Source organism: Lagopus muta, chromosome 11 (assembly GCF_023343835.1).
Source record: "Lagopus muta isolate bLagMut1 chromosome 11, bLagMut1 primary, whole genome shotgun sequence".
NCBI classification, from domain to species: domain Eukaryota; kingdom Metazoa; phylum Chordata; class Aves; order Galliformes; family Phasianidae; genus Lagopus; species Lagopus muta.
Genome location: NC_064443.1, coordinates 14,446,486 through 14,470,215, shown reverse-complemented (window position 1 = coordinate 14,470,215; position 23,730 = coordinate 14,446,486). Strand labels below are relative to the sequence as shown.

Sequence of the window (23,730 nt, the reverse complement as noted above, 5' to 3'; positions counted from 1 at the left end):
TCTGCCATCATCTTCCTTCAGCTGTCGAATGGGATTTCAACCTTTGCCAGCAGGCACCACTTGTGCAACTTACAGCTGAGCTTGCCTTGGAAACATTGCCAGGCAGAGACCACCCATGCTGATGGTGCCTAGCATGTAGCTATTAAATAATGCTGATTGCCTCTGAAGGGACATACTGCACTTACTCCATCTGGCTTTTTCTTACTCAGTAACAACCTTCTGAGTCCTGGCCCTTTTGATACTCCTAAATCTTTATTCTCTGGGCAGGGGCAGATGCCTCTCATGTTAGCTGGATCCCAGCTGCTTTCCTTCACTTCCATGATTTAATCTCTTGGATTCCTCTGGGGCTGCAAGAACCTCCTGCTTCCACCTCAGCTGACAGGTGAAAGCAATAAGTTACACCTTGTGATTATAGTTATTATACCAACTAATAGAGCTCTTCATAGCACAAACATTGCCAGCACCTGCCACTGCTGGGAAGCACTGCGGCTCCAGCCCTGCTCTTGCTGTCAGACTGGGTGCAGACCTGCTGCCCAGAGCTGAGGAGTGAGCTCTGACACTGCCAGCTTGCACGTAGGGCCACTTCATCTCTGGGCTTCAGGAAACTTCTGGATGTGGATCTGGAGCACAAGGGAACAACGCTGCTGAGCTAGAAGGCGCTGAGTGGGCTGCCAGCTGACTTCTGCCTTTTTTTTTTTTTTTTTTTTTTTTTTTTTTTTTTTTTTTTTCTCATCCTAACGGCAGGCACTGTTCTGCTGCTCACGGCCTCCTTTCTCTCCCCCTTCTGTCTCAACGGCAAATTGCTGCTGCGCCTTTCTGAGGCTGATTTTAAAAAGGTGAGAAGCTCTCATTATGCAGTTTTCAAACAAGCCCTTTAGGAAGGAAGGAGGAGTCAGAGGTGGCATCCATGTGACAGAACAGGGACAGAGATAATTGGATCTCACTCTTTGCACCATCTTCTGCTGAATGCCTGTGTCAGTCCCAGACTGGAGAAGAAATTTAACTCAGTGCCTGTGTAAAATGAAACTATGGTAGCTTCTTAGGTGAACTTTAAAGTTAACTAAAGATAATCTGGTCTTGATTAAAGATGTTCCTGAAAGGCTAGAGTTCAAGCACAAGTCTCTGCTTTTGATAAAAGAAAAAGTTTATATGTCACCAAAGGTAAACCCTTAGGACCCTGAGCCCAAACTCAACTCTACATCAGCACTGACCTTATACTTCATGATTCTTTCCTTTAATTCCCCCGTCATAGGCTGCCTTCTGCTAGGCTGAGCCTGCATTGCCCATAGCAGCAGTGAGGTGTGATGTCACCATCAGCCTCTGTTGCTGGGAGCTCCTGGGTCACATCCATACCTGCTGTGTTTTCCAGCCAGACCAGCTCTGAGCAGCAGGGCTGTGACCACAGACAGAGAGTGGCTCTGGATGGTGGGTAGCATCACCTCATCCCTCCAGGTCTGAGGGATGCATAGCTATTAGCCATAGGATCAGCTGGTGCTGAGGTCCACTGTTAGCTCTGCACTGAATAATTGCTGTGATGTGCAGGAAGTGGGAGAGAGAATGTACGTTCCTAATTACCAGCACAGGGTCGCCTGAGGTGAGTGATCCATGGCTGCATTCCCATCTGTGCCACAGAAAGGGATGGTGCTTCTGTTCTCACCTCGGTTTGTCTTCTCTGTTTGGATTTCAAGCTCCTCAGGGCTCTGTCTTGCTGCATGTATGTACAGTTCCTTGCTTAATAGAGTCATGATCCAAAGTGAAGCCTGCGGGCACTCCTGTATATTATATCCTTACTAATTTCATAAGAGGTTGCAATCAAATTCCTTTATCGGGCAAAAAAAAAAAGTCCCAGAGAAGAATAAAGAAAGCTATTAAAAACTGAGGAACATTCTACTGAAGTAGAAATAATGGTACTTTGTCCCAAAATGTATAAAATATGTATTGCAATTAAATTCTCTATTGGCAAATTGCTCTACAATTAAAAAACACAGAAGCTTGAGTGAGGCAATTAGAATAATAGTAGTGTTAATTATAGCTTGATGGATTCTGCATGCTGTCAGCAATTACCTTCCAAGTGTGCACTTTCTGAACCGAATCCAAATCCACAAAAAGACACAACAGAATTAGAAATCTCTTCCGTGTTGGCATGCCTTTGCCACTTTAAAATTTGTTTTCCTAAATACTTTTGTAAGCTATTTAATTAGACTTAATGAGGTTCAAGGCAGAAGCATCCTCCACTCCGTACACAACTCCATAGCGCAGACTTGGGCTTTGGGGCAAGGCAGGAGCATTGTGAGTGTGCTCATTTCCCATCAAGTGCTGCTGGGGACTGATCCCCAATGCCTGTGCAATGTGATTTAGCATGGATCACAGAATCGTTTGAGTTGGAAGGGATCTTAAAGGCCAGCTGGTCCAACTTCTCTGCAGTGAACAGGGACACCTACAGCTCCATCAGGTGCTCAAAGCCCATCCAGCCTCACCATAGCTGTCTCCAGGCACAGGGCATCTGTCATCTCTGAGCAATCTGTTTCATTGCCTCATTTCCTCTCCCTCCCCCCCTTATTGTAAAGTAACAACAGAACCTCCTAAGGCATCTCCCTTTCTTTCTTACAGCCACCCTTAAGATACTGAGTGGCCATTATCAAGTCACCCTGGTTGGTCGGGGCAGCAGCTGCTTTCTCTTAGTTTGCAGACAGCTTTCAGATAAATGGAAGGACTAAAGCCAAGTATTCTCCTATTTTCTCCAGTTCTTGGAGATTGAAACACAACCCTGGCCCACTGTGAATCTCTTCATTTCTTGATGTCCTCCATTGGATTAACAAAAACCTAATCCGCAAGTTCTACCTCTACCTTAAAATAATGCCTATTGATTCTTTGGAGGTGTGTGGAGGTGTGGCAGCTGTCCTGACCCTACAGGATCATCGATACTGCTGAATGTCACTGGAGAAGGTGGTGGATGGGATGCCAGGGGGTCCTGGTGACCCAGAGTGGGGCTCTTGCAGAGGCTTAGGTTTTCTATTTGGAACCCATCTGGATGTGATGCCAGGAGAGTGACCAGAAGTGTTGGATGCTCTATGCTTAGTTCAGGAGCAGCCCCTGAGCAGCTGTGGGTGCCCTGACATTAACTTTGCTGGTAATCATCTCGCTGCATCCATTGGATGAGTCATGTGCCACTGACTGGGTGGAGTGCCCTCCTATCTGCGCAGGACTTGCCCCCTCCAATGGTAGAATGCGGGGCTTTCAAACACTGGGTGAAGTTGGACAGCTGCTTGGGTTTAAGGTGAACTGCTCACGCTGTGTTCCTGCACTGCTTCCTTGCGGGAAACGTCCGTGGGTAATGCTATAACATGGGGAAGGTTACACAGAGGCTGGGGGGACCTTTCGGGCCGGGTCCCTCCGGCGCGCAGTCGGTCGAAGAGCGATGGGCGCGGCCCCTTTAAGAGGAAAAGAGCCGGGGGGGCGATGGCCGCCCGCGTTCACACCTGGAGTGGGAAAGGGAGGCGGGCCTTAGCGCTTTTGATTGACGGGCTGCCGGCATCAATGAGGCGCCGAGTGGGGGGGCGATCCTGACCAACAGCGGCGCGCGCGGGCCCGCCCGCCAACCAATGGGCGGACGCGCGGGGGGCGGCGCGGCTACATGTTGCGGTGCAGCCAACGTGGGCCCGCGGCGAGCGGAGCGGCGGGGCCGGGACGGGGTGCGGGGTCCCGCGGGAGTGCCGAGCGGGCGGCGGGCCGGAGCCGGGCGGCGGCGGCGGCAGCCGAGAGAAAGCGCTCGCGGCGGCGGAGGAGGGACCGCGGATCCGCGCCGCCTGCGCGGCGGATGCCCTGAGCGCCCCGCGGGGCCGGCGGCCGAGGCGATGGCGCGGGTGGCGGAGCTGCGCTGAGCGCTCGGGGCGCCGCCAGCCGGGACCGCTTTCCGCTCCGCTTCGGACCTTCGCTGGTGCCGGATACAAAATGGCGGTGGTGCCGTCGCGGGGCGGCGGAGGCTCCGCGCTGCCGCTGCTGCTGGCGGTGCTGCTGGGCTCGGCCGCCGCCTGCCCCGACGGCTGCGTCTGCGACGGGGAGCGGCTGCGCTGCGGCGGGCTGGGGCTGCCCGAGGTGCCCCGGGAGCTGCCCCACGGGCTGCGGCACGTGTGAGTATCGCGGGGCCGCTGGCCGCGGGCGGGCGGGTGTTTGAATGGTGTTTTTACCGGCCGAAGAGGCTCCGCTTTCTCCGCGCGGGGGGCGAGGAGAGCGGCGGTGCCGTCCGAAGCGGGGGTCCCGCTGCGCTCCGCCGGAGCCTTATTTGGGCATCTCCGAGGGGCAGCGCCCGGCCCGGCCCCGCCGCACTGCCCTAATACGGGGCCGGGCTGCCCCGCCGCGGCTCTGAGCGCCCACTGCGGCACCGCGGGGCGGTTTGGGGTGGTTTTGTGGAAAACGAAGGGTTTGCCAAATGAGCTGCAAGCTCTGACTGAGGCTCGCTGCCGCCCTGCTGGCCCTCGGTTAGTCTCTGCTTGTTGAGGTCACTGGTGTATCCCTGTGCTGAGAGTTACGACCGCGGATTCACTGTGAGGTTTTCCTTCAGAGTGTTAGGAAGGATTTAGGCGCGTCCCTCGGGTGCTGCTGCGGACTTCAGAGCTGAACCCGAGTGCTGACAGCGCTGTGCATCCATGGTTGTGGTGTGATGAACAACGGGCATCTCTGTGTGCGTAGTTGGGCAGAGATCCGTGCCCCTCGCTGGTCGGTAACCCTGGAATTGAGCATCCAGAAAGGGAGAGGGGAAAACTGCCTCAGCTCTTTTGCACCAACGTACGGATGAATGAGGAGCATCTATTACAGCAGTGAGTTGTATAGGTTCAGCTCTGGCAGGAGGGAGAAATCACTCAAATATTGCTGCAGACCATCCAGCTTCCTACTAAGAATGATGAGGGGCTGTCAGACTCTCTCTGCATTCCCTCTTTTTGGCTGCAGAAATACTGAGTTTGACCCGCAGTTCTCAGGGGTCGCTAAGAGGAGGCTGTGGCTGCCTGCTCACCTGTTGCTCTGCACTCCTGCTCAGCATTGGGCACTGTCCAGTGTGGTTCTTCATCTCAGCATAACGCCAGAATCCCCACGTGCCTTGTAAAAATAGGACAGTGCGTCTTGTTTAGCACAGGGAAACGCATTAATAGCCTGGTTTGACCAAATTTATTGTGTTTTTTGGGAGTGTGAATGCCCAGGAGTGTCTTTTTCATATGGAACAGATTTTGGAATGTCTTTGAGTTCAGTGAGTTTTATTGGTAAAGTAATCGCTTATATAAATCTGCTGCCTGGGAGCTGTTGGACTTGTAGCCACTATAGCAAGATATGGTTTGTCATTTTGTAAATAGTAAACTAACAGAAGAATTGGCTAAGGTGGAATTTTTCTATCTGCCAGTGCACGATTCAGAGCTTTTTTTGCCCTCGTCCATGGCTAATATTAAACAAACAAAAATCCCTAAGAGTTTAAGCTACTGTGAAAATTTTTGCATTTTAAAGTAAGGTTGTTTGTGTTGCTTTTTTATGATTCCCAGACTCACCAATGCTAATTCTGGGTGTGGAAGCAATGGGACAGGGCTGTGTGCATGCACCCAGGCTAAGCTCTGCTGGTGGCATCGCTCATAGGAACTCGCATGGAGATCCCGTGTTCAGTGGCTTGCACTGGTGTGTCCTCACTTTACTGAGTGCTTTCAAAAATCCCTCCTTAGCAGTTTATCTGTTTTTTTTCCCCCCTCTAATTAGTGTCCCGGTGCTCAAGCAGTGCTGGATTAGTTTTCAGTGTGTTGAGATAAAGCTTTTGTTTGGACTGCAGGAAACTCTGCGCACTGGGGAGGGTTGTGCACCGCCCTAATCGCTGCGTATTTTGTCAACAGGGCTATCAGTGCCCAGGAAAAGCAGTGGGAGCTTTTCAAACTATTGTTATTTCTTCCTTGGCAGCGATTCTTGCCGTTGTGATTTTTCTCTTTGGCTTTCAGAGGGCAGAGCTGATGCACAGAAGGGCAGCGTGCTGAGGTCGCTCACAGCCAATGCAGAGTGGCACGGGTTGGGGTTCTTGAGAGGAACAGCACTGCACAGCCAGCTGCAGCACCTTGTGATGGTGCGTGACCCACACAGCCCTGGTATGAACACCCAGCTGACTCGGCGCAGGGTGCTGGTGGCTGTGTGCAGTGTGTGCACTCTTCTTCTGTTGTGCTGTGCCAGAGCTGGTGTTGTGCATGTGAGTGCAACAACGATTCAGCTCAAGAAGGGATGAGGTGATCCAAGCTTTGTGGGCTAGAGCAGCCCAGAAGGACTGAATGTAAGGGCTGCAAAACAGAATAAAAGAATGAAATGCTTGCATCTCATATCTCCAGTAACAGTTGAATGAGGAGGGAGTTCCCTGCCCTTGGCTGGTTGTGGACATGGGGTGCTGAGTTATGGCAGGGACTGTGCAGGTGCTGCTCTGAGCTGTCCCAGGAAGATGAATTTGGGTATGGTTCCATTGCCCTGAGGCTGTCTGCCTGGCACTGCTGCTCTCACCAGAGCACCTGGGTGCTGCTGGGAGTCCTGTGGGTGCCTGGCCGCAGGCATTTGAGCTGGAAGCCTGGGACAGAGCCCTGCTGTGTTCAGGAAACCAGAATGCCTGTGCTCAAAATTCCAGATTAATTTTTTTTTTTTTTTAATTAAACTAGAGCCAGATCTTGTGAGCACAGCAACAGTTAAAGCAGCTTCCTTGGCTGGAGGAGGTACTGAGGGATGAATGTGGAGGTGTGTGTTGCAGGAGGAAAGTTTCTGGCAGTTCCAAGCCTGCTGCAATAATGGGACACAGATGAAGCAGCCATTGCTGGGGGCTGATTTTTGGGAGGGGGCTGCTGGTCAGGGTGATGGCAGAGCCTGTCCTCGCAGCGCCGCACGCTTGCAAAAATCCTCCCTGACTGTGAACATGTGTCTGGGATTCGCTGCCCACCCCCAGCATGCCATGACATTTATTGGCTCCCACTGGAGAACAGCAGCGAGCCTTCATCTGCTGTCTGATCTTCGTGTCTTAATCCTGAGCTGAGCCTCGGCTGGGAGGAGTGATCCCACCCGGACTGGGGTTAGATGTGCACGTGAGATGAGATCCGTAGTGCAGATCCGAAGCCCTTCTGACTGTTGCACTGAAGTCTGCAGGACCCCCGCAGCCACCTCCCTGTTTCTCTCTCCTTTTGAGAAGCTTCTGGCATTTAATCACTTAGAGGCTTTTCCCTCTGCACAGCGACTGCAATTTGAAACGCGAGGGTCCCCTACAAAAGGAGAGTGCTCAATGGGCTGTGTTAATATTCAGTGCCTTTTACAATGCAGCATGAAAAGGGGAGAATGGATGGGCTGGAGGAAAGGGGAGGGAAAGTTCCCAGAGCGGGGACGAGAAGCCCAGTAGGCATCAGAGAACTGAACACACAGCAGTTGTTCTCTAGGAAAACCAACCTTGATGATTTTGTAGCGGCTCAGTATTCTGACTTTGCTTTGCAAACTGCCCTGCAGATGTGTAAGGCTAGAGGGTGACTGAGCCTTGCAGGAGCTCAACCTGGAGTCTAGGGCTGAAGAGGTGAGCTGTGGCTGCTTGCCTTCTCCCATCACTTGGGTTTCCCCTTGTGCTGCCTAGCCCCATGCCTTCTGGCACAGCCACCCCATTCATTGCACAGTGGGTGCTTGGAATCTGCAGTGCTGCCTTTGGCTGTTGGCTACTTCCATCCCTCTCAGAGAGTTTGGAGCTTTGCCTCCAGTTCTGCATGGTGCAGTGCTTCCCAGTGGCTCCCATCTCTCAGCACCCAGCTCAGATAAGACTTACTGCATTGTCCTGCACGTCAACCACACCCTGAAATCCCAATCAGGCTGCAGGGCTTTGCACTGATTCTGCTGTCAGACACCTCAGATTGAGTTAGCTCAGCTCATCAGTTTTTAACATCATCATTCTGTGCTGCTAACCTAATCACGCAGTGTGACTCCTTGTTTTGCAACGTGGAGCTGATGGGATCATTTTTTTTTTCCTCCTGCAATGCACTCAGCTGGAGTCAAGGACCAGGATGCTGTTTTGCTAACGCAGAACGCGAAATGCGTTTTATTGTTGGAGCTGAGTCATCCATTAATAGTTAACCAAATCCTGCGCTGCAGCTCGAGTCCTTCACCCCAGCCAGTGCCAGCTTCAGCCCAGGACTACAACGTGTGCAGTACGTTACACTCCCTCATTATCTTTTCAGCACGTTGTCTCTCCAGCCACAGCTGTGTAATTTTGAGGAAGTCTAGAAGCAGGCCCTGCTATTTGGGGGCACCCCTCAGGGTGTGCTGGGTGTGCTTTGGTTGTTGGTTGCATTTTCAGTTTGAGCAGGGGCTGAAGTACAGGCAGCCAGCTGGTCTGTGGCAGGCTGGGAAATCTGCAGAGATGTAGTCTTAAATGCCTTGCTCTTGAACTCATCCGCTGTGCAAGCTGTGTGCTGAGAGCGTTTCCCTTTCAGTGAAGGTGCCTATTTTTAGATGAATCCTTCCAGATTAGAAAATGCATACCTTGAGTTCAGTGGAAATTTGGCTGTGAAACCCTGAAATGAGATACTGCTCTCCAGACCACCTCCTCCAGTTGGCAGGCCCTTGCTCAGTGCAGAAAAGCAGGACAGGCCCTCAGGTGCATTTGGACTGTTGCTTCCTCCAGCAGAGAGATGCAAATCGGGCATCACAGTATTTTTGCAGTTGCCCAAAGCCTGTGCTTGCTGATGGCTGCCCACCTGGATGGAGCACACTTGTCTCTATGCTGCAGTGCTTGCTGCCCTAGCATTAGCCATCAGTGCTGGCATCTAAGCAGGCTTTTCCCTGCTTGCGAGGCTTGCTGTGCTGATGGGTGGCTTCCCCACGGTGCTTGGGCAGCACTGGTGCAGCAGCAATCCCTGTGGGTAGGGGAGCTGCTGGTCTGTAAATTGTATTGCGGGTAATAAAATGGCTATCAGAGGAAACTGCCTGGCTGGAGGCCCTGTGAAAAATCACCCCCTAAATGTGTTCCAGTTGTCCAAACATTGCTGCCTATCCGTCCTCCTTTTTGTGTTTGTGAACTGGGGGGAAGATGGGGAAAGCTTGCTCTGCCTCCTCTGGTGTTATGAGCGGTCCTGAAAAGCTTTGCTTAGTTTTCCAGAGCTTATTTTAAGTGATACTTGGCTGGGCAATTGCTCAAGAGCTGCAGAAAAGTACTAGCCACCTTCCTTTAGCATGGGTCTTTATATTAAAATAAGTGAAAAAAAATTAAATCTGGGGCTTCCTCTCACCCCCCCTTTTGCCCTGGTCTGACCTTGCCAGGAAGCCTTTGTCTCCTCTGGAACCAGGAGTAGACTCAGAGCAACACAGGGTAAAACGGAGAGATTTGTCCTTTTGTAGGGGATTTAAGCAAACCATATGATGTTTCACTTTGAAATGTCACAGTACTTTCCACTCTTGCTTTGCTAAACATGTTTTCGTGCTGTTCCTCTCTGTGTTGCTCTGTAAACAACTCCATTCCTCCCAACAAGTCTTAAGTAAGAATTCTTGGCTTTCAAACGTGTTTTGGGTTTCTTCTGAAATGTGGCACATAAGTGCTGCATTAAACATATACATCTTATTCACGTGTTTAGGCCTCTCTTATATGGAAGTGTGTGAGAGTTGTTTTTGTTTGACAGAGCTGTAAACTTTGTCCTGCTTCCCACTCTCCAACCTTTGTCATTGTGTAGATCACTGCCCAGAAGTTGTTGAGATTGGTGAACTTAGAGGACTTGGATGACTCTGCATTCATAAGAGCAGACGAATTACCTTTGCTTTCCTTGTTAGCAGGTTAGGAAATGGCTTATCATAATATCATAATATTGTGGCCAGGCAGATTCAGTTCTCCTGTATGAGCAGGAAGCTCCTGGAGTGGGAGGAGATCTGCAGAGCTGAGACCTCACCCTGCATCCTGATTGCTCTTGTCTTGCATATCATCATTGGTTGGTGGCCTCCTGAACAAGAAGCTGCTGGCTGCCTCTCCAGTCAGTGCGATCAGCTCCTGGACTTCTGGTAAATGTATTTATCTGTGGGGCTCAGCCCAGCTCCCCAAGGAAGCTACTTGGCTTTTTGATGTCTTGTTGAATTGAACCCTTTCCAGGAGTTCTGATTTCATTCGTACTGAACTTATCAGTGGAGATGTGTGCTGGTCATTGGGTTGATTTGCTTGGATGGAAAGCTGTATGGATATGGCAGAACGTGTTGGGTTTGTGCTGTCTACTTCAAATAACAGTTGGCTCTAGCTCTACCTTCTATAATGGCCTCTTTGAGGCAGTTAGCAGCGGTGATACCGCCTGCATTCTGGCCTTGCTGGGGCCCAGTATGGTTGCTCCTCCATGCAGCGCTGCCCAGGTGACCGGGAGCCGCAGCAGGAAGTGTTTCAGCCAAAGCAGCAAGACTTTGTGATGGTCATGGCCACAGCTGGGAACAGTTTTGTCAACTCTCTGCTCCCTGCTTGGAGGAGAGCTTCCAGGAAGAGGACTGTGTGCCTCCAAGCCTGTGAGCATTGAGCAATCGCCCTGGGTGCCTGCATCCTCCCAGCCCGGCAGTACTGCTGCATGTGCAGATGTGCTGGGCACGAAGTCCTGCTCCTTGGGCTTTACCAGTATCCCTAGGGAAAAGGTAGAGCTGTGCAGCAGCATGGCATCCCTGGGTGATGCTGGATAGCAGCCTGAGCTGTTTACTGCCGTGCTGCTTGCTCCCAGTCTACTTCCAGCACTTGTGTCTCAAGTGCTAGCACTTTGTGGTCTGCTCTACAAGAGCGTTATGAGCTGTCCTTTTAGCTGGCAGGGGTGCCTGTGCTCCAGCTCCCGCACTTCTTGTTTTCCTTGGACTGTGACAGTTTTTCCATAGCACCTCACTGAAAGCCCCAGATGGCAATTCCCTTCCTGCAGCACCAGTGCTCCCAGTTAGCTGCTGCTGTACTCCCAGCCTGGCTCCCTTGCTGCTTGCTTCACCTCTCGCTGCAAGCACTCTGCCAGCTCTCAGGTGAGGTTGTGCAGCTCACTGTGCAGAAGTTGTAATGCCAGCACACAGCTTGTTCTGAAGCAGACTGTGTGTGTTGAAGCTGTGCAAGCTTGACATTCAACTTCTTCAAAAGTCAAAATAACAAAAATCTACCTTTGTGGAGGAGGAGATGGCAGCTACAGTTCTTGGGCTGCATGTGCTAATTAAACCGCAAGGCTTTCTGTTTGTGAAAGACATGGCTAAAATAAGAGAACAATGCATGCAGGCTGCAGGCCTGCACATTTGGATACAAAATGTGGAAGTTTCCCTGTCCAACAATTTCCGATTACTTCCTCTCTGGTTTCCTCAGCATCCTGACCACCAGTTACAAAACTGCCTGCCTTACAGTGGTAAGATGTGTCCTTTGTATCTCTGCTTTGCAGCCAACTGGAGAAACTTGTCATCCTCGGGAAACTGTTCTCCTGATGATGCTGGATGATAGGCAATAAAAAAGCACTTGCAGGACCAGAAACCCCTGTTATCCTCACAACTCTTTCTAAGTCAAGTCCTTAGTTATCATTTGTGACCCAGGACTGTCATCCTCGGAGCTGCATGAGCAGAAGACAAAATGCATGCCTGCCCTACATGTTTGGAGCTGATGAGGTGTTGGGAAGTGGGTGGATCTTGTCTGGGGAGAAGCAGCTCTGCCAAGAGCTTCTCACAGCACAATCATCTCTGCTCCATAAAGGCTGAGACAACTGGATCTGGAAGTCTGTTTTATTTATATGCTTCAACTTCAGTTCTGATTTGAGGGGACCACATGGAGGCCACCAGCCTCACTAGGAGCACAAGCTGTCCTGACACGGCCATGCTCTCTTGCTGGAAGATTATGTTCTGGGTGATATTTGAAATGCAGCTGCCTTTGAGCAGAAAACCCACACTTCCTTCAGAGTTTTGACTCTTGCGTTTTTCAGCTTGGGCAGACTTTAAAGTTTTCTGCAATGTTCAAGGGAACCGTTTGATTTCCCTTTGCCCACATGTCAGCATTCCTGAGCAAAACAGCCTCAAGATTTGTGGAGCAGATTCTTGAAATTCTGGGAATGTTTTGGGCCAGAAGATGTTTCCAGAAACTGCCCAGCCTAACAAAAAGAGTTGGTAGGACTTGGATTCAGCTTGGGGAAAATGAATAAGGTGTTTTTATCCTTTTTTTTTTCTTTCAAATGAGCATCATTCCAATCAAAACCTCTGCCCCTTGGAGCTGTTCTGCTCTGCCACCTTGTTGCTGTTAAACCACACTGTGCTTATTTGAACAGAACAGATAAGATATGCATTTTAAAAGTGAGGCTTGTTGCCCTGCACTGATTTCTCACATGCTTCTTGCTGATGTCATGTAAGGTGAAAAGGGGTTTAGATCCTTAACGGACATAAGTGATAGAGAAATACCTGCATGCTCTGCAAGCCCCATTTAGACCCCATGAGGATGCTGGCCTAAGCACGTCAAGAAGAGATTTGATCACAAGCACCCCCTAGCCCAGATCTTGCAGCACCAACGTGTTGCTGTCCTGTGTGGGTTTTTTTTTGTTAGCTGTAAACATTTCTGGTGTGCTCAGGGATTATGGTATTAAGGTTGTCTCTTCAGCATGGTGGTTTGACTGGAACCAAAACTGCCGGTTGATTCCCCTTTTGTCCTCCCTCCTTTTCCTGCTGGAATTGAGAACCGCTTCAAAGGCTCAGGTGTGCTGGTGCCAGACGCCACGCAGTTATTGTTAGAAGAATCTGAAATATAATTGGGAACAAACCTTTGTTCGGCCAAGTGTGTCAGGCTGTAGGCTTTTGCTCAAGGAGGAGGTGGGTGCTGAGGCTCGTGATTTGGTGCCTACACACTTGTGGCAGATGAGTGCTCTGGGAATTCTCTTGCATCTGGTAAATGTTGGCAAATTCTGGAAAGTGTATTTTGGAGTGTTTTTTGTTTTCTTTTACCTAGGGACACATATTGATGCTTAAACATTATCAGCATACTTGCAGAATTCCTTGTGGTAAGAAAAGGCATCAAATTGGTCTTGGCAGGATAATTTCAGTAGAGATGCTCCAGGTCCAGGTCTCTCTGCTCGGCAATACCAAGTTGTCCTGCTTTCTTTTAAACGCTTATCTATTGTGTGGAGTATGGGATATTGTTTGACATAATCTCTAAAACATTTGTAAAAGCATGGATGAGGGAGATGTCAGCATCCATTTTAGTTTTATTTGCTGTGAGGGCAGATGCTGTGCAGGAGGCTTGTCGCCTGGCTTGGTTCTCTTGGCAAAGCCCACAAGGCTGGATGCCTCCCAGGAGCCCAGCAGCACTCAGGTGCTTTGCTTGCATGGTCAAGCTGTTTTTCAGATTACTCTTGTAGCCTAGCTTGGAGAAACAGGTCCCCAGAACTCTAAAACATCACAGGCTGAGTGATGCTTGCTGGTTTTCTTACTACTTTTTCTTTGCCTCCCCTACCACAAGCACCAGCCCTGTTGCGTATGGCTGCCCATCTGTTGTTTATTATCTCTGTTACGCTGTGGTTAGTGCTCACACATGATATTTCTTTGGTTTCCGTACAGACTGAGCGAGTCGTCCACCACTAGATCCAAAAAATGTAAACTATTTATAAATGAAAAATACTCTCGAGTTTTAAAGAGCCTTGTTGTCTTCTCTCTCTCCGGCATGTGCATGTTTGGCTGATCTCGTGTAATCCCACTGATGTGAGTCCAGATCTGTAACAATTTATGGATCCAGGGACTTGTGTAGGAACTTTGTCATGACCTTGTGTTGGTGGGGAGAGAGCACGAGGTGATAGTGATAAACAGGGCTGGAAACTTGACTGCACTGCACTCTGTGCAGATACGAATCCAAACTCAGATAAAGGTTCCCTCAGAATTCAAGGATCCTTGATTCTGATTTTCCACTTGGGCTCATCTCCATCATAAGCAAATCTTGAAAAGTTGGGACAGAAACTTCTTAAACTTCTTAAACCAGCATAAAAGAGCTTGAAACAACTAGAGTGCTTTTTTAATGCTCTTAACAATTAAACTCTGTTTTTGTGCTCTGTCTTTCAAGCGTGTACTTAGAGTTTTATATTGAACTAATAACCTGTGTTTAGTCTCCCAGAGAAGACAAATAAGGCAGGGTTTAGTAATGTATTAGGGGAGGCTGGGGTCAGTTCTTCATGCCTGTTCCCATCTGAGCTGCCAGGCTGGTTTAGAGAGCAAGACAACTGCTGATGCTGAGTGGGCCCAGTAAACAAAGAAAATGGCTTGGCTTTTAGAGAGGACATTTGGAGCTTGTTCCATTGGTTGGGACCAGCATGGCATGTTGATGGGCATGACTTCTCCACATGTGAGCTTGGCGCAGCCAGCAGGCACCTGGCTGTGTGCTGCCTGGGCTGTCTGTGGCTGCCTCCTTCGCCCCGTGCTGTTGGGGTGTTCTGTGCAGGCATGGTGTCGGCAGATGCAGTTAGACTGCTCTGTTCTAAGCCAGGAGATAAGAGATCAGAAAATAGCTGGGATTTACTTTTTTTTGATTTTACATGGCAACCCGAGCTAGCTGACCAAAACTGTGTCAGCTTTCTCATTGTTGGTGCACATAGGCAGCCTTTGCTGTGTCACCTATGCCTTGTGGTGCTGCAGGTGGTATGAAAATCACACGACTGACATGGATATCTTGGTCCATCTGGTCCAACCTCTGCTCCAGCATGGCCTATTAGAGCAGGATCAGATCCAAGCGTCTCCTGGAGATCACCAAGGAAACCTCACAACCTCTGGACAACCTGCTGCTCTGTGTCCCCTGAGTGACACAGAAGTACTTCCTGGTGTCCAGATGGAACCTTCTCTGTACCACTTAGCACCTGTTGCCTCTTGTACTTTGTGCCCATTGCCTCGTGTCCTGGCACTGGGCGCCACTGAAAAGAGCTTGGCTCTATCCTCTTGGCACCCTCCTTTCATGCATTTCTGGCCATTGATGAGATCCTGTGAGTCTCCTTGCCTGCATGCTGAGCAGCCCCATCTCTCTCAGCCTCTCCTCACATGGAAGGTAAAAATATTGTAGTGTAACTGGTGCATAAAGGAGTAAAGCACGTTGAGAGTAAATTGTGTTGTTTCCAGGTTTTTCCTGGATGCTATTTGTGTTGATATTGATAATCCTTTATTCTTTAAAACTCATTGGTAGGGATATGCGGTTTGGGCTTTTCCTAATTTTGTATCCTAACATCTAACCACGTTTGCACTCCTGCAGATAGCTTTTGTTGCTTGTCCCCCACAAACCAGTGCTTGCTGGAGGACGGCTCACAGCCTAGCTAGACCTGTGGAACAAAGCCTTTAAGGTACTGATTGTATATTAATGAACAGCCAAGCAGGCAGACTGGTGCCAAAAAGCAGCAAGTGAGAAAGCCAACAATATCAGCGCGAACTTTGCACTCTGGGAAGTGTGAAGTGATGCTGGTGAAAGGAGTTTATTGCACAAGTGGAGCACAGCGGTCCTTTTTGATGCCCGAATTCCTAGGCTAGTAAACCAAGAAAGAATAATTGGCCAGCGGTACCTGGAGTGCTCCATGTAACCATTCTGCAGCCACAGACACGCTGCCTGCTGTTGAGTGATGTTTGTGGCACGGTTTTTGAGGTGCTGGCTGCTGGCAGCTGGCAGTCTGGGTAGTGGTACCTTTTGGAGCACGTGCAGTTGTTCCAACATCTGGCTTGTATCACCCACAGTGGGTTTTTATTACAGGCTGTAATTATCTGTAAGGACCCTGCTCTTCACTCAGGTCTGTCCAGAAGCATTGGGCAAAGCAAGATTCCAGTCTGGAAAAATATCCAAAATGAGCCAGTGTGTGGATCAGTTAATGAAACAGCTGCTGATTGCAATGTGCTTTTCCTGGTATTTGGCTGAAATGGGGTTTCTTGTCTGCTGCCTGTTCATTAGCTAAACTTTTTAATTCTGAGCCTGGCTTTTCTGACCCTGTGCTTTTGGAAGAGGTTTCCAATCCAGAACATTTGAAGTATTTAAGATGATTTTGCAAATATATATGTGTGTGTGTGTTTATATATATATATATGTATTTTTTTTTAATTGGATCTGGGCCAGTTTTTGCTTGTGCACAATGTATAAAGTGGGTTTGAAAAAATGTTGTTTCTCTCTCTCCTCCCATTTAAACATTTCAGGAATGTCAAGTCTTGTCAGCCTTGGCTGTGCAGAAAAATCTCTCGAGGAGCTTAGGATGTGTTTTTCATGTGATCTCAAAACCCCGAGGGAAGGTGCAGAGGGAGAGAGAGGGCAGGTAGTTAACAAAAGCTTCCTTTATCCCAAACTGTAATTAGGCATTGCCATTAAATAGCAGCAACCACAAAAAAAAACCTCCAACAACCTGACTCTTGGGTCTCCAGCATTTGGCCCCTTGGTTCGTTCCATGCTCTCACTTCCCAGCTTTCCCTCGCAATCTTCTGCAATCCAGATAAAACCCGAATTTGTAATTTAAACCTGTTGCAAATGTGAGCGGATTGAGGCAAAGGCTTTTGTTCGCCAGTTTGCTGCTGCAGCTGCATGTAATAGCAAGCAGTCGGTGTGGAAGGAGTCCTGCTTTCCTGAGGATTTCTGTCTCTAGGGCTGACTGCCTTTTTAATTGACTTCTGCGAAGTTTTCCTGTTATCTCCACATCGTGTTTTGGTATCGCCTTCCTTTCCCCTGTGGCTGTCCTTGGTGTATTTTGGGAGTGCACAGGGCTGTCTGTTTGCTGTATGGATCGACCTGTGTGATCACAAGCTGCTGTGCAAACTCTTCTCTGCCTCTTTTGGGGGAAGTTTGGGGCATTTGGGGGCTGGTGGGAAGGTGCTGGCTATGCCTTGGCCCCATAGAGCTGGACTTCAGAGCCCAGCCCTGGAAAGAAGGGGGGTGAGGGGGGAACAGACACCCAAAGAAGGAAAAAGAGGAAATGTTTGTTTAATTCCTTACGTAGTGTAAGGTTCAGAGCGAGCAGATTGTGAAATAGCATGGAGCTGGAAGTTGCTTTGCCCGCAGTTTGCAGATAACATGTGCAGAGCAGGCAGCAGCGGCTGGGGTTGGGGGGGATGAGGCTTATTTGTTTGTCTAGTTTGTTTTTAATTTAAATAACCTCTATAATCTCCCTCCCTCCTGATAGTAAGTGATTCCATCTTTCCAGGGGCCTCCCTGTGTTGTTTGGCCTGAAATGCAGGCTGTGCTCACTGTTTACAATGGAGATTCAGCGAGTGTGGTTGGGGTGGGGGGGGGAGGTTGTGGGGTTGTTGTGGGGTTTGGGCATGGCTTGAGTTGCTGGCACAGCTTTGATCCCAAAATTTGGTGCTCCCGACTATAGGGAAGGGACAGCACTGTGTCCAGCTTGGCTTTGCACAGCAGGAAAGAGGGACCAGATTAGGGAGAGGGCAGTACCTTACCCATGCCCCAAACGACAGGCGGCATGAGGTGGTGGGCAGCTGAGGTTTGACAGCATTTTGATGTCCCAGCAGCTTCAGGCTTTGTGTTTTCTTTCTTAAAGAAGAATAATAAAAAGAGAAACAGCGACGAAAGAGCCATTTGCAGACTTCTCATAAACATCGTAGGGATTTCTCAGCAAAGTGTGGAGACTGTTGAAGCCAGTCAGGCATACCAGAAACTTTATGAAATAGTTGGATTTGATCAACACTTAATCACTCTCAGGCTGCCTGCCTTGCTTTTGCTCGCCCTCTCCCCTTCCCCACGCTGCTCTGAGCGCTGTGCTGCACTCCAGGGCTTCTCTGTACACCCAGTGTAAAATTTAGCAGGCATTTAGTGCACTGCAGCAACCAAGCAACAGGGCTGCCCTGTGCTCTGAGTGCCATTAGGTACAGGACGACAAACGAAATCCTTTTTGCCTTCCTCCAGAATTGCGCAGAGCATCCTGGTGCTTCCTGGAGGCTTTTCTCCTTGGGTTTGGAGGGGCTTTGCCTCTACAGGCTCTCACACACGTTTTGCTGTAGCCAAGTCCTTCCCAGCCTGCCATGGCGCTGCTCTTGCGTTACCTTGTGGGCACACGTCCAATTCTGAGCAAGAGAGAAATAGGCATTTTTTATTCCTTTTCTTTGTGTTGAAGGACAGCTTTTTCCCTAGCAGAAGGCTTTAGATAAAGGTAAGAATTTCCAAGTTAACAAAGTTATTAGTAAATAGGAACGGAACATTTTCAGCAGCAACTACTTTTTTTTTCTTTTCTTTTCTTTTTTTTTAAAGTTTGCTTATAAGGGGTTTATTGATCTTGCAAATTTATGGATAACAGAAGCCTGGAGGTGTATGACAGTTAATGTGTAACCATTAAATAGACTTATTTGTACACTTTTTATGTGCTCCCATAGCAATTAAAGCTTATAAACCTGCGGAGGGTGTTTTTATGTAGGGCAAAATGAGAACCTTTATCCCAGAGGAGGTGTTCATGGAAAAGGTGCAGTTTAGGTAATGGTGTTCACGTGACTCCACGTCAGCGTGGGGCTGTAGAAACCACCCCCAGCCATGAGCCATTCCCGAGGCCAGCTGCGATACGGCCATGAGTTGGCTTCTCTCCCAGCAGCCAATTTGATGCATTAAAATCAGTGCTGTTCTGTGTGGAGTATTTTATTGTGTGCCTCCTGCACTGAAGGTTTTGTCCCTGCTCTAGGTTTTTTTGGCTTTTGCCCCGGTTTTATTTCATCTTGGAGCAACTTTGGTGGTTGCGTCAAGCTTGCTGAAGGAAATGTTTTCCTGCTGGCTAACCTGGTCAGGCAGTGAGCGTGTCCCATGGCTCCTGGGGAGCTCCGTCCTGGTAAAACGCTTCTTGCAGCAATTACATGGGAACTCAAGCTTTGTGGGAATGGGGAGAACTTTGATTTCTTTTCCTCGCCTTTTTCTCCCCCAGACAGCACATTTTATGCGGAGCGATGACTGAGTGAGGTGCTGGGGATTCTGTGGGTGAGATGCACGCCTTATGCTGCAGCACTTTTTGGCTAGAAGAGAGGAATGCTGAGAAGCAGACTCACTCCAGCAATGTGTTCTCCATGCTGGTGTATGTGGGCAGCAGGGGGAAAGGCCGGAGGGCAGCCAGGCTTAGCTTATGTAATTGTGATTGCAGGGCTCCGGGCAAATATTGACACCAGATTTCTTGGCAGATGTGCTGCTCCGGTGTTGCTGGGGGATCACTGCCACTGGTGCAGCCCCCACTGTGATGGTGGAGGCTGTGGCTCCCACCCCAAGGTGCTGTGTGTCACAGCAGTTGGGCTGCTGCTGTGTGATGTGCTGCAGGGATGGGGCTCCCTGCTGTGTCTGCTCTGTAGGTCAGGCATGGCTCTGCATGCATGGGATGCATGTCTCTCTGCTTTTTGCACCTCAGGATGGGCATTACCTCCCCATATCTTTCATAAATAAAAACCAACTGCTAGCTGCAGGAAGGGAAAATCGTAACATTCTGTTTTCCATCAGCAATTGGCTGCCTGGGCTTTGGACCACGGCAGGGGTGCTTTGCTGAGCGTGATAACCTGCTTTGTGTGCCACCATCCTCCTGCAGAATGCACCGGAGGATTGTTAACATCAGCCAGATACCTCTGTGCTACGGCTCTGTGGTGTAGTCTGGACAAAAGGTTAAATCAGGCAGTTGTTGCTGCAGTGTTATTTCCTATACGACACTCTGGAGAAAGCTCAGTATCACTCAGTTAACTTTTTGCAGAGCCATTTCCTGTACGTTTTGTTAGAGAAAAGCTAAGTTATGTGTTTCCAGTTGCAGCAAAGTTATTTTCCCCTATAAAATGTGCTATGGTTTGTTTTTACACAATTTTCATTGGTTTGCTGAAGTCTTTGGAGGGGAGAGCCTGTGCATTTGGAAGATTCTGAAAGCTTTTTATTTCATACCTGGCTAGCTGTGACAAATTGAGGAAAATGTGTTTGTTGATGTGGCGTTTGTTGGTGTAGCAGGGCCAGGTGTGGAATTCTGATGGTATATTGAAGTGTGTGGCTGTGCCCTGCTGGTTGAGGCCCAAGTCATGCTGCTGTCATTGCCTGACTTTAGGAAGGACCCAGAAGACTGAACCTGGAGGAGAGGCATCTCTGTGGGGTTGCTCACATGGGAAAGTCTGCTGCCCTTTTCCTTCGGTGGATCCAACCCCATGTGCTGGGAGGAGCTGATGACGATATGGAACTGTACTTTCTGTACTGCTGTTAAGCCTGTGGCTTTGCAGCTGCAGTAGTGAATTGTGTAGGTGTTTCTCTGTTATGTTTTGTTTAGCCATGTGATGAGCTCTTACCCTCTGGTCTCAGTTGTGTCACATTCATCACTTCTCATGCAGCTGGGTGCCTTAGGTTCTTTACCATGGTTCAGCTCAGGATTTCTTCATCTCTTTTGTGTGTGAAGCTCTGCCCTTTTCCACCCCTCTCTGTCTCAGAGCAAGATACCACCAGCTCTAAGAACTCTTTTGGTCATCTTCAGGGAGACAGTAGCAATTCCCTTTCCTTATTCTCTCCAAAGAATAATTTACCTGCTCCTAAAAGGGAAGGCTTGGAATTCTTGAAGCTGTAGGCACAGCTGTGGCCCTCCCTGCACAACAACAATCCTTATGAGCACCTTCTGCATTCACGTTGTTCTTTAAATAACCACTTCTTTGAATTGCATGGTTCTGGTGCAGAGCCAGTATGCCCAGAGCCCTGTGAGCATCCTGGCAGGACGCCCGGCTCGCAAGGACCACTCGGAAGAGCAAAAAAAAAATATATTAAAAAAAAAGAGTATTTCTGTTCCTGGCCTAATTGTAGTGTTAGCTTTGCTGTTTTCAATGCAGCCACCCATGTGGAGTTTCATTCTTATAGGATCTTTGACTTCCAAAGCCATCAGTGCAGTTTTGAGATAGCGGCTGGTTTGGGTTGTGCCTGCATGGGGCATCTTCAACAGAAGAGGGAAGGGTTTGGCTTTCTCTCACATCTTGCTGCAGGTCTGATTGTTGGATGAACGAGTTCTCAGTGCTGGAAGCCGGGTCTGGAGCCTCCATTGGCATGTAAGCACCTTCTGGTGGGCAGAGGTTGGGATGGAAATACAGCAAAATGTACAGTCTCGAGTGCCAAGTGGAACAGCGTGATGCCAGTAATAATGGTTACAAGAAGATGAAATGAGTTTATCCAGATTCCCTTGGAATCCAGCAGTTCTGCAAGAGATTGTGTTGTTAATTGCTTCCTGTAGCAAAATACTAGGGCAGTGTTCCCTTCCCATACCTCTAAACCTTTGCAACACGGAAAGAATAAAAATCTGTAGAAGAGAGAGCTTGTTCCTTGATTCAACCTCAGTAACATCTGCCCTCGCTGTGAATTAGCTGCCATGCTTTTAGCTGCAAAATTGCACAAATCGGAGGCAGTTCACTGAATAATGAATAAGGGCTATCCAGCAAGGTAACGTCATCACCATTTGGAGATGAAGAAATAGCTTCTGATCTGAAGGCACAGCCTGTGCTTGGATCTGGTGCTTGGCTGATGGGGGGGCAGCTGGGCTCAGGCCTCACACTGGGCATGTGGGGTAAAAGCTGTGGAGTCCTGCTGTGCCCCAGGGATGGTGAAGTGACCAAAGGCTGTGCCAAAGCCCCCATTTCCAGCGGGGCTCTATTAGTGCAGGCAGGTCCTGGGATAGCCGGCTGCAGAGCGAGGAGCAGGTTTGTGGGAAAGGCCTTCCAAAATTTTGCTGGCTGTAATTTTTGTTCTCTCTCTCTGAGTCTTTGTACAGTCTGAGTTGTGCTAATGAAGAAATCTGGCTTTTTAAGTGGGAGAGGTTGGAGAAGAGCACCAGTAAAAACCGTAAAGCTCTCCAAGTTCTTAAAAACAGTGCTTCTGTGAAAGATATGTCATTATATGCTGGGGAGGAGTATAATAAAGACTTTTACTAGCACCCTTCACAACTGTTATAAACTGTTCAGCTGTCCCAGACTATGCTGATAAAGCCTTTGTCTGCATACCTGACTGTGGGTGTGTTGCTCTCTGCAGCATTGCATATACAGATGTGTCCATGTCTGTTTACTTGAATATTTCACTACCTGAGTTCACAGGTGCACAGTTACTTACATGCACAAGCTATTTGAGGGAGACGTTATTCTTTTGTGTCATTCTGCTTTATATGAGAAATGTGAGTTCTGGCATGTGACAATTAAAAGAAGCACCAGATAAGCACCTTCGGCTTCCTTATGATGCTGTTTAGGCTGAGACTTGGGTACCAGCTTCACTTGCTTCAGAATCCTGGTAGGTGTCCTATTGCTGTCCCAACAATAAACACTGATGAAGGAATTGCACAAAAAGATGTGTGAAAGCTTCTTCTGGTAGATTGCTCTTAGCATCAGTGCTGGCTTTCTAGTGGCAGGGAGTGTGTGGCTGTGAACCACCAGTTGGGAACTTCTGTGTTGCACCACTGCCCCTTTTTGACATCTGCTGCTTCAGCCTCCTGCTGGCCAAACCAACTTCCTCCACCAAGTTACAGGGCATGATGCAGGGCAATATGGGAAGCTCCTGGCTATGTTCATGTCACGTGGAGAGAAAGCAAGTTTGTCTAGAAAATAGCTCTGCTTAGGACATAAAATATGGAGTAAATTAACTTGAAAGTCTCTTCTAGCTTTTCATTGTCAAGTGAAAGGTAGTTTAATGGTAGATTTATTTGCCTTGTTTTGCAGCAAGTGCATTATATATAGCTTGGCTTCCATTTCTCTTGATCTAGGTGGAAATGGTTTCTTTTAAATGCAGTCTTTCCATCTTGAAGGTCAATTAAAACAGGTTGGAGGTCAGATAAAATAAAGGGACAGAACATTCGCTTCTTGGTGTATCTATTTCTGTAATGTTATCAGTACATGTGGTTTCATTTCTAGCGTTTTGTTCCAGAGCTTCCTCTGAGCCTGAGCAAATTGAGTCAGTTGGATGCAGTACAGCTTCCAATTTGGGGTTAGAAATCCATTAAATTGCTTGGTGCTTTATTGGCAATATAAAAGTGCTTGGAATGAAAGTGCATTATGTTTGGACATTGATTACTCAAAAGGAGAGGGTGAATGCTGGTGTTAACCACACAGCTCTAGCTAAGATGACCAACTTAGAATTTTTTTTCGATTAAAATGTGCATGTTTTGCCCTTAAATTGCTGTTACAAAGAAGAGCTATTTTTAAACTGCAAATAGAGGCTTCAGTATTTTCTTTGCACCTCTGGGGGATTAAAGCTGGCCGTGCAACCTGCAGCACTGCCAGCAGGGTCCTCTACCAGTCCTTTGGGGTTGTATACATAATTTCTTTCAATGTGCAAGATTTTTGGCTTCACCCAGCCTCTTCATTTCAGCCTGTGGCACTGAAAACTGCAGGGAGTGTCCTTAATGGCTTGGGCTTCAAGCTGAAAAACTGCACGAGGGGCATAGCAAGGAGCACAGTGCTGCAATGCCACTTGCAGGTGCAGTCAGAAAGGATTTACCTCCATGGTAGGAAGCCGCATAGTTGGCTGAGTGTTATGTGAGACTGGATTGCTGGCACTGGGTGAGAACTGGGGACTGGACGTGGTGATACTGTTGTGTTGGTGCTGATGGGTGGTTTGCAGAGCTGGCTGCTTTGACTTTGAGCAGCGTGATGAACTTTGGTAAGGAGCTGCAAAGCAAAATCCCAGCGCACATGTTTCTGAGATGACTGCGCAGCAGAAGTCATGGCTCTTCTTTGGGAGGTGCCTCCCTCACTGCCCTTGCATCCTTCTTTCTTCTGTACCAGCAAGGATGATGATGAGAAGCAATGTTGGAACGATGCAGGCTGGCA

General features: G+C 48.7%; 1 protein-coding gene across 3 annotated transcripts in view; it reads left to right on the top strand.

The window, feature by feature from the left end:
* Nucleotides 1-3,688: 3,688 nt before the first annotated feature.
* LRIG1 (leucine rich repeats and immunoglobulin like domains 1) overlaps nucleotides 3,689-23,730 on the top strand; it is an 82,824-nt gene continuing 62,782 nt past the window's right edge. For 2 of the 3 annotated variants that reach the window (XM_048957519.1, XM_048957520.1), the window contains exon 1: nucleotides 3,689-4,130. In XM_048957519.1, the coding sequence (XP_048813476.1) occupies nucleotides 3,952-4,130 (179 nt within the window). In that variant the 5' untranslated portion in view covers nucleotides 3,689-3,951. Of the gene's footprint in view, nucleotides 4,131-20,905; nucleotides 20,971-23,730 lie in introns of those variants that run through there. The other variant, XM_048957521.1, reaches the window with a different exon arrangement.